At 34.6% G+C, this 13,675-nt stretch overlaps 1 protein-coding gene across 1 annotated transcript; it reads left to right on the forward strand.

Moving 5' to 3' along the window:
- Positions 1-9,236: 9,236 nt before the first annotated feature.
- On the forward strand, positions 9,237-12,695 carry LOC141690675 (uncharacterized). The gene is made up of 3 exons (XM_074495454.1): positions 9,237-10,025; positions 10,236-11,016; positions 12,496-12,695. The coding sequence occupies exons 1-3, from the start codon at positions 9,237-9,239 to the stop codon at positions 12,693-12,695; spliced, it is 1,770 nt and encodes a 589-aa protein (XP_074351555.1).
- The last annotated feature ends 980 nt before the right edge of the window (positions 12,696-13,675 follow it).

The following is a 13,675-nucleotide window of genomic DNA, read 5'->3' on the forward strand; positions in this document are numbered from 1 at the left end:
TTCTATTTACTGATCACTGGCTTTCTGTTTCTATGCCTCGATTACTCTGCTAGGCATCACAAGTATCTATCAATACTCAATCTCATATTATTCTATCGTCACATAGACATCATAAGCTTTTATCAACCCTTCATTTTACCCAAATCCGATTTACGGATTAAAAGTTACAGCAAAAACCGTCAAACAATAACCGCAAAGGCATATAACACATCAATCAGATAGCACGTAGCACATAGAATGCAAGATATTCGATCAAAATAATTTTTCAAATATGATTCGAGGTTAAAATGAACTTCCAGGTATTTAATACGTATTTTTGAACATTTTTTGGAATTTAAACGGGACTTCGAATCATTTAAAAATTAAATAACAGGGTTTGATTGCCCGAATATGGCTTTAAAATAATTTTATAATAATTATCGAGCCTTGAAAATAATTTTAAATAATATTTTAAAGCTCGAAACTATTTTTCAGAATTTTTAAATCAATTTTAAACAATTAAATCCTATTAAATAATTAATTAATATCAATTAATAAATAATTAAACTAATTAATCAATTAATATTTAAATTAATTGACTAATTAATTAATTAATTATTAACTAAAATTAATTAAATAAATAATTTAGATTTATTTTTGAATTAAAAACAATTTTCTGAAAATAATATAAAAAGAAAATATAATTTTTGTAATTATATACAGAGAAATCTGATTTTTTGGAATTTTTATAAATAGAAATATGAATTTCATAAGTTTTTAAAAAGACAGGGACCAATTTATAAAGTGTTACAAACTGGGAGGGTAGAATGGTAATTCTACCATCTCCCTCCTCCTTCTTCCACCTCCGGTGGCCGGCAACCATGGCCGCCGCTCGGAGATTTTCCGACCACCACCAAAATAACCCAGAAACGCGTGAAATTAACAGGGAATACACTACAAGCTTCCAGGAACACGATTATGCCATTAGTTTGATCAAACAATCAACGAGTAAGCCGGAAATTCAACCGGAAAGTTACGCCTCCGTTAGCATCAATTTTCCGATCATCCCCTTCCCCTTATAGTTTATTTATTACGAATATACCAATCGACTTGTCTTCCCACGATCTACAACTTGGTGCAAACAATTTCAACCAATAACCCTTGAATCACAAACGCCTAAATTCCAATTAAGAATATTCATAGCTATAAACCCTAGTTCTTCAATTCGAAAATCAAACATTAATTTCAACATGTTATTGGACTCCAAATCAGTCATATAATATACCAAAATGACCAGGATGAAAAGATCTACATGATTATGCCATCAAATTACACAAACAATATCACGAACAAAAATTCCTATTTTAATTCTTAATTAATTCGAATTAAAATAAATAAATAAGAAGAAAACCTTGATTTCTGCACTTGAATAGATGGCGGAGATGGATAGAGTTTTTCGAGAGCATCGATTCGATATATAGCACGCTGGATTCCGAGTTCGGTAACGCCTTCGTTTTCAGATTTGATTATCAAGAACGCGACATGAATTCGACATTTTCTCTGTATTTTACGGGATTTACTGACTGATTATGATTATACGAATAAAATGAAATAATAAAAGGGCTATATATATTTATGGAATATTGGTTCATGTTAGATCGTTTTGGATCGATAAATTAGTTACTTAGCCGCTAAGTAACTACAAAAATGATCCGATTTGATACCCATATTGGATAATTATCCAAACCGGGCTTCTTATAAAACACTTTATACGAAAATAATGTAATAATATCCCGTCTTTCGAGAATACGGGTTTTGTTGATTCACCGAAGTGATTATCGTATCGAAAATCTTGCGTCGGGTTGCGCACGGGTCAAACTGTAATCCGGATCGAAAAAGTCAAAACACGGAAAATGTCCGGAATTACCAGATTGGGTTAGGAAGGAGTTTTCGGAAGAGTTTCGGGTTGTAAAAATGTAAAAATAGTTGAAGTTGGACGATTCCCGGCTTTATAAAATAATTTTGTAATTATTTAGAAAATAATTAATAAATTCATAAATCAATATAAAAACATATAACAATCCAAAAATTACCAGAAAAAAATCATAATTATCTATATTTTATTCTGGTCATAATAAAATTAACATACTTATACTTTATCACATATAAGCATCCACATAACAACACCAATCGTCAAATAATTCACCAAAAATCACATAATAATCATATAATAATCATTTATCGATAAAAATAATTACATGCAATATCCCGGATATTACACATATTCTATTAAATGAGTAAATAAGAATTAGTAGCAAATTTATGAATATTAATTAAAATAGAGAATTCTAGAATTATGTGGGATGTTCTAGAATTTACTAGCTACTATGGTTAACTAAACTAATCAAAGATTAACCTTAGTTAAATTGTGTATATAAATATGGGATCAACCACCCCATTTCTCTTATTCATAGCTAAATCCCTAAAATTAGTGTTATAATAATAATTAGATAGAGTGTAGTTTGGGCAAAAAAAGGAGCAATTGTGGGAAGCATTAGCATTGATTTGGTGGCATAAGATATTTTATAAGATTTTGATCATCTATTCTCTCTTAAAGGTAATGACACTCTTATTGATTATATTTTTGTTTTATTTAATTTGTGGTATTGATTTTGTAATTTAATTACTTGATTATTTGAGTTATGACACTACTTTAATCAATGTGATGCTTAGTTAATTCTACTAAAAGAAAAAGGAATTCATGAGTATGTAAATATCTAAATTATTTTGGGTTTTACAAAATAATTGATTTTGGTATTTCTTAATTGTAATTAGGGGAATTAATTTGTTTGAGTAGAATTAGTGTTTGGGCTTGGGAGATTGTCCCAACAAATGAAACCCAACCGAAGACCCATGAATATATGTATATATGTTTGTATAATTAGAAAATAAAGAGAAGTGGAATTGATTTGTTGATGTTTGTTTGCAAGGAATGAGTTTTAATTGGGGTATGATTATTGGTTGAATTATATTGGGGTATGATTGTGATTTGTGGAGGAGGGGACCAAAGCACCATCGAGATGGTGGTGGTGATCGGCAAAAGCTGAGAGGGAGAAAGGAGAGGAGAGAAAGGAGAGAAGAGAAAGAGGAGAGAAAGAGAAGAGCAAAGGAGAGAGGCTGAGAGAGAGAGAGAAAGAGAGAGAGAGAGAGAGAGAGAGAGAGAGAGAGAGAGAGAGAGAGAGAGAGAGAGAGAGAGAGAGGGGGGGGCAGGAGAGGGGGAGAGAGAGAACCCGGGAGAGAGGGAGAGAAAGAGAGGCCGAGAGAGGGGGAGAGAAAGGGAGCAAAAAAAAAGAAAGAGAGAAACTGAGAGACAGAGGAGAAGGGGGAGAAAGTTATCCGAGTTGACCGAAAAACGGGTTCGAAGTAGAAATTAGAAAATCTGACTTGGGGAAGTGATAGATCGGGGCATGGATAATAGAAATCAGTAATAAGAATTATTTTTGGAGGTGGCCGGATTTTGGCCGGACCACCGCCGGCCGGTGACGGTCGCCGACAACCTCCATGGTTGCTAGTGACGAGGGAGGAGTGAGGAAGAAGGAGGAAGAAGGAGGAGGCAGTGGTAAAACAGTCCTTGATTAATTAATTTGTTTGAGATAAAAAGAAATAGATAAATGAATAGAAATAAAGTAAAATAAAAGGAGTGATTAAATGATTTATTAGATAATCAAATAAAGAGAATAGATTGTGTGATTATTAGTTAAGAGAATTATTGAATAATTAGTAGAGGATTAAAAGATTTAATAATCCCCTTGGATTTATTAGTGGATTCTATTTTTGTAAGAAATAAAATTAATTTTTAGAATTTTAGTAAATTGGAGTAACTAAAGGATTTAACCATAATTCCATTTAGAAATAAAATGGACTAAAAGGGGTCAAATTATGTTGACAAATTAAAAATTTCCTCAACGATTTATTTAAAAACGGGATCGTCGCGTGAATATCGATACTTGAGAAAACCACTACATAATAAATAACTAGTAGTAAATAACGATTCGTTAGAACACATTTATTAATAAATCTCATTATTAACGCCTAATTGACACGTGAGTAATTATAGGTGCCGAAGTAGAATTTACAACGGGGAGATAATTATATTCCTACCCTTTATCGCTAATTAAAATAGTATCATATGGAACTCAAATATCAAATTTATGAATGGTTATTATTTAATAAATTAGAATATTTTCTTCACCAAAAAGCAATAGAATCTTTAATCAATATATTTGGAATTGAGTACACCATTAAAATTTATTTGAGTATTTTCAAATCCTAAGTAATTCCTCGTGATAAATAATGTGAGTTACGAATTTCGAGAAAAGATATTTTTAAAATATTTATAATAAAGTGATTTTTATGTGATTTATTATTTTAGAAAATACTTGAAGTTGAATTGTTTAACCCGGAAAGGTGAATTTTCACTGTTATTATTGGAGACAAGGCAAGTTTTCTCTGCTCCATTCCTATTTATGACTTATATGTCTTACTCATTAATATTGAATATTATAAATTTAAACGTTGATGACCTCATTTATGATTATTTCCTTTCGCCAATAAATTTTAATTCCATTGACGAATTCCTTACCTAGATACCCGACTGATCCTATCGTTCTGAACAATTATTTTTTTTATATCAGACGAACCTAGAGACATTATAACCATCTAAACCATTTTTGAATCTGCATAGGTTTGTCAGTCAGGTTGATTAATTGAATTCCTTTATATCTTAATCTTCTTTTTTATCAATTCATTGAACCTTCCCAAATTTGCAATTTTCAAATCAATTATTATTTGTTCTCTTTATTCGCGTACTACTTCTTGGGATTATTAATTTGATGAGAAATTCGTTTGACATGTTTATTCTTATTATTCGAGATAACTCTTTCTTATTTTCTAAACAAATGTCGATATGTCATTCATATCGATGTGACTATAATATTATCAGCGTGAAAACTGGTTCATTAACAAAACCAGACTAAGTGATGAAATTCTGAGTAGTGTGACGTGAAGATTAAATCGGGGTGTGTACATCTATACTGGTCAACGTGGTATTTAATAACCACGGTATTTATAAAGTGACAAGTCCAATGTGTGGAAATGTTGTTCGGCTTGAATGTAGCCGAGGGTTAAGATGTTAACCCTTCTTTTATGCTAGCAAGTGTGTGTTGGGTGTTCTTATGACGAGCCGTGATTGGGTGAGCGTAAGGTTCACAGGAGGAGGGTACACGATGATAGTTGATCGCATCATTGATGTACCGAGGATGGAAAATGACCAGTTAATCTTAAATTTGTTGGCACTGTGCCAAATAAGAGCTTCCTTGATAATACCGTGATGTGTTGATATCTCTTCTTGCTTTAAAATATTGCTCTTGGCACTTATTGGTACCATCAACTTAAATTTTTGTTGAGTCATTTCTACTTGTTGAGCACCTAGTTGCTCACTCTTGCTATACTTGTATTCATCCAAAATAGTGAAGAATGAAGAGGACAGAGCATCTGATTATCCAAGGCAGAGGAAAGGGAAGGAACATGTTCGTGACGACAGTCTCTAAAGGATTGCTATATATATTATCTCTATTATGTAATAATGTTTAGCTATGAACTAGGCTTGTATTAGGTTCCTGTGGTTCATGTAATAATCAGATTGTGAAGGAGACTCTATCTTGGAACTGTGGAATGGTGTTCACTATAAATGACATATTTTGGTTATGTTTGTAATAATAATATAGGTGTGTGAAGCTTGATATTGTGGCGACCCGAATCTGCGAAAGGGTGGATTTCGGGCGTCACAGAGTTGGTATCAGAGATGTAGTTATATTTACTAGGAACGCGAACCCAAGAGATATTACCGTATATGAGAGAGTATTGATAGGAGTATTTTATAACTACCAAGAGTATATGTTACAAAGCTAAGATATGGCATCAGCACGGGACTGACCCTTTTGACTTATAAGACTTTTATATGAGAAAATATCTCTTATTATTATTATTATTATTATTATTATTATTATTATTATTGTAATTCAGATGTCAGGATGTAGAACTGCTCGAGACAGATCTCCTACTCCTTTTCCGGGAGAGAGTGTTGGATCCAGTTCGGATACAGACCCTTCTGAGGCCTATATGGTGATATCTAGTGATAGTGAGGATTTATCTGTCCAGGAGATTCCAGCACCACCTAGAGCTCCACCTATTCTTATTGATTTGACTGATTCCCCACTTGGAGTTGAGGCTTTTGGTTCCCCTGTCACAATGGATCAACCCACAGATGCCATTTAGACGTTCACCATCTTGTCGGACTTGACTCCGATACCTTCACCAGTCATTATAGCTATAGAGGAGATACTTGTTGTTTTGACCCCTCGTGAGGAGGATCATTTAGCTGCCGATTTAGAGACTCACTTCCATCCAGAGTTACCAGAGATCACCCCACTGAGTATTGGTACACCAGTTATGCCTACTGTTGACCTGTATCATTTCGAGACTATGGTTACTTCTGATTTGAAGCATGTATCTACACAGACCAGGGTACCTACTAGATTACTTGCTTTTGAGCCCCTAGATATGGACATAGATCCACCTTCTCCATTATTGGCACCTTTTTCTTTTGTGATGCCAGTATGTGATGCTGCACCCCCTGCTCCTACCATTCCTGTTACCCCTACCACTATAGGCCTAGGGGGATTGACTGAGGTTTTTTTGACACTAATTGATGGTTTGAGAGGCTATCCGGTGGCTACTATTCCAGCTTTTATGTATGAGGAGCTTCGCAGATGTATGATATAGTATATGCTAGATATCGAGAGGTGTTTGCTAACCAGGATGCTTTGATGAGATTGATTGCTGAGAGATCATCTGTGCCCGCACCTGAGGCAGATTCGGCTAGGATGAGTTTTTCTCGAGAGGTTATGCATCAGACCGCTACCATTGTTATTGCTAGCTTGCAGACATCGATTACTGAGATGCCATCTACTAGTTCAGGAGCTGTGGATAGGACTACTGTTACCAGGATGATTGATCAGACCAGAGAGGAGTTCTTACAGAGGGTGGACGAGCTGTTCGGTCCACATTGATATGACCCCGTAGATATGATTTTTTCTTTTGAGGAGTGGCATATATTTATCACTTGTACATTCCTACTTCTTTTGTTGACCCAGTGCATATTTTGATGCTGCTGACCCGAGTACAGTAGAGTTGATGACTTGGAGATGATGATGATGGGATTGCACCTTCTTTTTGATATGCTGCAGTTCTGAGTTTCTGGATATATATGGATATTGACTTTTGACTTATAGATCTTTGTATAGTAGGGACTTAATACGTATTATGCTTTCATGATCATTGTACTACTGGTATTTGGACATAAGGATCAAACTGGATATTATATTATTGTATCAATCTCATAATGATTATGGGATATATCTTAGGCGATGCTATATTTGTTTACTTTTTCGCACAATATTATGTGTGCTGCATTCTGATTTAAATATGTCTTAGTGAACTTGACAAATTAAAGAACGACCAAAAATATTTTACCAAACACTACTACATCAAATGTTTTCTTTGAACAACTTTATGTCAAACATTTCCTGTAGTTGACTAAAGGTTTTATATAAACATCTTTGAAACAAGTTTCGAACCGAATTCAACCAATTCTTTATAAACTCTTTTGGAACAACCCATAATTTATGCATAAAATTTTCTATATAATTTCAACTCAACTACGCAAATTTCAAAATGATCTATTTCCATTCAAATAAATGTTTTCTTATGACAATTTTGTAAGTGAAATGATTTACACCAGTGTTTCTTTCCAAACAACGCTCGATTTTCTAAAAAAAGCCTTAAGAAATAAGTATCATTAATATATTTTCTCAAAGGAATCCGTCAAGTTCAATAATATTCATTGAGATTTAATTGGTTCCTATATTTCAATGATACTGGAGTGTCGTGACTGTTTTAGACCCTGGTGGTCCAATTTGATTAAGCTTAATATTTTCTTCTTATTAGTGAAAAGATGCCGCCTAGGAAAAGAAGGGAAAGACCCCCAAGGAACTCAAGACTAACCCCTGAGGTGGAAGAGAGTGGAAAAACTCAGCCTCAACCAGCTGATGAACAAGGTCAAAATCTAGATGAAGGACAGAATTAAAATCAGAATCCACCCCCGGTTAATAATGACCCTACTACTCTTCTACTTGCGTTTCTACAACAACAAACCCAAAATCCACCTAAACCTAGAAGGCCCCGAGCAGAGCAAACTCAGTCTACTATAACTTTTAAATCCTTCAAATCCCTGAACCGACCTGAGTTCAAGGGAACAACTGATCCCATAGAAGCTAGGATTTGGCTCCGGGAAATTGAGAAAACCTTTGAGATCGTGGGAGTGGAAGAAGACAAGAAAACCATCTTTGATGCGTTTATGTTAAAGGGTGAAGCTAATTATTGGTGGGAAGCTAAGCGAGCCATCGAAGAGAACCTGGTAATTCCGTGGGAAAGATTTACTACTTTATTTCTTGAGAAATATTTCCCCAAACAATTGGAACAACAAATGGAATTAAAGTTTTTGGAGCTGAAGCAAGGAAGCATGATTGTCGCGGAATATGAGAATATGTTTTCAGAACTCTCCAGGTTCGTACTCTACCATGTTGACACCGAAGAAAAGAGAACTAGGCATTTTTTAACTAGGTTTACGACCATGGATTCAGAATCAAGTTGCAGTACTTGAGATCTCTAACTATGCGACTTTGGTACACAAGGCTTCAATTGTAGAGAGCGGGAACGATCTGTATCTCAAGGATAAGGGAGGTGTAAAAAGAAAGTTTTCGAATAATGCTGGGAATTTTGGAAGAAAGTTTGATGGAAATAAGAACAAGAAACCATTTGTGAAAAGGGAGGATAGGAGGATGGATAGACCAAGGCTTGGACATCAAGATAATCGAGGAAACGAGGCCAAGTTTAGGACTCCTCAAACTGCGAATCAACTTCAAGGAAGACCACCACTTCCAGACTGTAAAACCTGTGAATGAAAGCATAGTGGACAATGCCGTCAGGAGAACGTTACTTGCTATGTATGCGAAAAGAAAGGACATTATGCCAGTAATTACAAGAATAAAGCCATCATTTGCCACAATTGCGGAAGAAAAGGATACTACGCACGTGAATATCGTCAAACCAGGAAGAAAAGTGAAGTACCCAGAATTATGGCACCTCCAACTCAAGACAATCGCAATTCAAGCAATGCCAAGAACACCGACATCAAATCTACGACACACACTTTCAACATGACCTTAAAAGATGTTATCACTGATAATGATGTCATCGAAGGTACGCTTTTAGTAAATTCTGCAAATGCTTGTGTGTTAATTGACTCTCGCGCTACTAGATCCTTCATATTTGAGAATTTTGTGAATAAGTTGGGATTAGAATTAACAACGCTAGAGGAAGATATGATGGTAGAAATTGCAAATCAAAAAGTTCTACCTGTTAACCGAGTATGCCCTAATTGTACGATAGAGATTCAAGGAAAACCTTTTATTGTGGATCTTATTCCTTTTAAATTGGGAGAATTTAACGTATTACTGGGAATAGATTGGTTGATGCGATACAATACTCAGATTAATTGTAGGTTAAAGAGAGTTAGCTTAAAAAGTCTAGATAATAAGAAAGTAATTCTTCCTGGTCAGAAACAAACCTATCAATTTCTCACTATGTTACAAGCCAGAAGAATGCTACGCCAAGGATGTCAAGCATATCTCGCTCACGTCATAGATACAGTAAAGTCTACTCCTAGGCTGGAAGAAATCCCTGTCGTAAAGGAATTTGAGGATGTATTTCCCGAAGACCTACCCGGATTACCCCCTGATAAAGAAATCGAATTCACAATCGATCTCGCTCCAGGAACGACACCTGTTTCTAAAACCCCATATCGAATGTCCCCCGTAGAGATGAAGAAGTTGGCTACACAACTACATGAATTTCTAGATAAAGGAGTAATTCGACCTAGTGTATCACCGTGGGGAGCACCAGTTTTATTTATGAAAAAGAAAGATGGATCTATGAGATTATGTATAGATTATCGAGAATTAAATAGGCTTACCATCAAGAATAGGTACCCTCTACCAATAATTGACGATCTATTCGACCAACTGAAAGGAGCTGCATGTTTTTCAAAGATTGATTTAAGATCTGGCTACCACCAGTTAAAGATTAAACCCGATGATGTGCCAAAGATGGCGTGTAGGACAAGGTATGGACACTATGAGTTCTTAGTGATGCCATTTGGATTAACGAATGCCCCTGCTGTTTTCATGGATTTAATGAACCGATTATTCAAGAAATATCTGGATAAGTTTGTGATAGTTTTCACCGATGATATCCTGATTTATTCTAAGTCTCGCGAGGAACACACTGAACACCTTGGACTAGTACTGGAAACTCTGAGGAAGGAAAAGCTGTATGCAAAATTATCAAAATGTGAGTTTTGGCTAGACCAAGTACAATTCTTAGGACATATCATCAGTAGTGAAGGGATTTTAGTAGATCCTGCGAAGGTTGATGCTGTAGCAAATTGGGGACGACCAAAGACGCCAACCGAAGTTAAAAGCTTTCTGGGATTAGCCAGTTACTATTGGAGATTTGTACAAGATTTCTTAAAGATAGCTACGCCCTTGACCCGACTGACACAGAAGAGTAAAAAATTTGAATGGACCTCGAAATGCGAGGAGAGCTTCCAAGAGTTAAAGAAAAGATTAACTTCTGCCCCAGTACTAACCTTACCAGACCATTCGGGAAATTTCGTGACCTATAGTGACGCATCTCTCAAGGGAATAGGTTGTGTATTAATACAAAATGGAAAAGTCATTGCCTACGCCTCGAGACAATTGAAGGATTATGAGACTAGGTATCTCACGCATGATTTGGAGCTAGCAGCGATAGTTTTTGCGCTTAAAATGTGGAGACGCTACTTGTATGGAGAAAGATGTGAAATCTATACAGATCATAAAAGCTTGAAATACATATTTACCCAGAAAGAATTAAATATGAGGCAAAGGAGATGGCTAGAACTGATCAAGAATTATGACTGTGCCATAAATTACCACCCTGGAAAGGCAAATATGGTCACAGACGCTTTAAGCAGAAAAGAAAGGTTGAAGATACTCGTGACATCTAAGGAATTGATACGAGAAATTGATAAAATGGAAATGGAGATAAAGATTCCAGTCCAAGCGAATGAAAGGAATTATGAGATACAAGTACAACCCCAAATAATGGAAAAGATTCGAAGTTGTCAAGAAGTGATCATGAAAACTAATAAGGCCAACCTGACGTGACAAGATATTTTAAGTATAACAGATAACCAAAGAGTTCGAAGAGTTGCATCAAGGATTTGGATTCCCAATGTGTCAGAATTAAAGGAAGAGATTATGAATGATGCCCACAATTCAAGATACTCTATCCACCCTGGAAGCACAAAGATGTACCAAGACATAAAGAAAAATTTCTGATAGCCCCAATATGAAAAGAGAAATTGCTGAATGGGTAGGTACGTGTTTAACGTGTCGGAAAATAAAAGTTGAACATCAGAGGCCCAGTGGCCTGTTACAATCTTTAGAGAATCCTGAATGGAAATGAAAATATATCACCATGGACTTTATAGTCCGTTTGCCAAGAACTAAGACCAATCATGACTCCATTTGGGTTATAGTTGAACGACTCACCAAATCTGCAAATTTTTTTCCAATAAATGAAAGATACATTATAGAAAAATTGGTCAACTTATATTTAAAGGAAGTCATAGTTAGACATGGAGTACCAATATCAATTATGTCCAAAAAAAAGACGCGAGATTTACATCAAGATTCTGGAAAAGTTTCCAGGAATGCTTAGGCACAAAATTAAAAATGAGTACGGCATATCATCCCCAAACAGATGGACAGAGTGAAAGAACTATACAGACAATAGAAGATATGTTAAGAGCTTGTGTCTTAGACTTCAAAGGAAATTGGGATGCGCATCTGACATTGGTAGAATTCTCTTACAACAACAGCTACCATTCAAGCATAGGAATGGCTCCATTTGAGGCACTCTATTGTTGGAAATGCAGATCTCCAATATATTGGGGAGAAATGGGAGAAAGAAAGATTTCTGGACCTGAATTAGTTCTACAGACAACTCAATCTATCAGAATTATAAAGAAAAGGTTAATAGCCTCCCAGGATAGACAAAGAACATACGCTGATTTAAAACGAAGACATAAATAATTTGAGGTTGGAGATAAAGTATTAATTAAAGTATCTCCTTGGAAGGGAGTCATGAGATTCGGAAAGAAAGGGAAACTAAGTCCTAGATACATTGGTCCATTCGAGATTTTGAAGAAAGTAGGCACCATATCTTACCAGTTAGCATTACCACTAGATCTTCAATACATACATGATGTGTTTCACATATCTCTTTTAAAAGCTTACCATCTTGATAATCGTAACATACTCGCCTACGAGCCAATTGAAGTACAATCAGATTTGACGTACGAAGAACAACTTGTTCGAATTGTGGATAGAAAGGTCCGAAAGCTGAGAAATAAGGGAATCAAGTTGGTTAAGATAATTTGGAGAAATCATTCTGTAGAAGAAGCGACTTGGGAGCCTGAAGAGGATATGTAAAAGAATTACCCCTCATTATTCTCTGATTTCGCTGATTCCGAGGACGGAATCCTTTAGGGGGGGAGAATGTAACGCCCAAGAAATTTCAGGAATTATATTGTTAATATATTCTACTTCGTTAGACAAGGGATCATTAATTTATAGATGCTTTGTATTACTATTGGGATCGACTAATAAATAACGTTGCTTTCGATTCTATTTACCGAGAATCTATTTTTATTTTTCTAGCTTTATTATTTGTTATTTAAGAAACTCGACTAAATGTTTAAGTCGTATAGCTAATTTGATATTTGACTCGTGCTATTTAATAAATCGAATTAGTTTGCTAATTATTCTAATTTTATCTTTTGTGTAGTAGAATGTGTATATATATATATTTATATATTATATTTAATTTTTATTGAATGTTCCCTTAAGTAGTAAATGATTTCTTTAAAGAATGGTAAAGTACTCTACTATTTCTTTCAAGAAATAAATAAAAGAGGAATTATTTGGTATATATTTATATTAGCAACTTTTATCATTATTTTAATTTATCTTAATTATTTTATTTTATATTTAATTACTTTTTATTCGAATTATTCGATTTTTAATAAAAAACAAATAAATATTTCTTAAATATTTTGGGACTCTACAAAATTTTATTAGAAAAAGAGTATTTGATACTTTCTTAATTTTTATAATTCCTATTCTATTAAATGAGTAAATAAAAATTAATAGCTAATTTATGAATATTAATTAAAATAGAGAATTCTAGAATTAAGTGGGATGTTCTAGAATTTACTAGCTACTATGGTTAACTAAACTAATCAAAGATTAACCTTAGTTAAATTATGTATATAAATATGGGATCAACCACACCCATTTCTCTTCTTCATAGCTAAATCCTTAAATTAGTGCTATAATAATAATTAGATAGAGTGTAGTTTGGGCAAAAACATGAGCAATTGTGGGAAGCATTAGCATTGATTTGGTGGCAT

Source organism: Apium graveolens, chromosome 10, assembly GCF_009905375.1.
Source record: "Apium graveolens cultivar Ventura chromosome 10, ASM990537v1, whole genome shotgun sequence".
Classification (NCBI taxonomy): Eukaryota; Viridiplantae; Streptophyta; class Magnoliopsida; order Apiales; family Apiaceae; genus Apium; species Apium graveolens.

Bases quoted from the DNA above. Each gene is read 5' to 3' on its own strand.
- LOC141690675 (XM_074495454.1), top strand. From the start codon at position 9,237: ATGGCACCTCCAACTCAAGACAATCGCAATTCAAGCAATGCCAAGAAC. The intron at 10,026-10,235 runs GTAATTCGACCT...GGCTACCACCAG, and splicing joins ATGAATTTCTAGATAAAGGA to TTAAAGATTAAACCCGATGA. The intron at 11,017-12,495 runs GTGAAATCTATA...CTCTTTTAAAAG, and splicing joins CTACTTGTATGGAGAAAGAT to CTTACCATCTTGATAATCGT.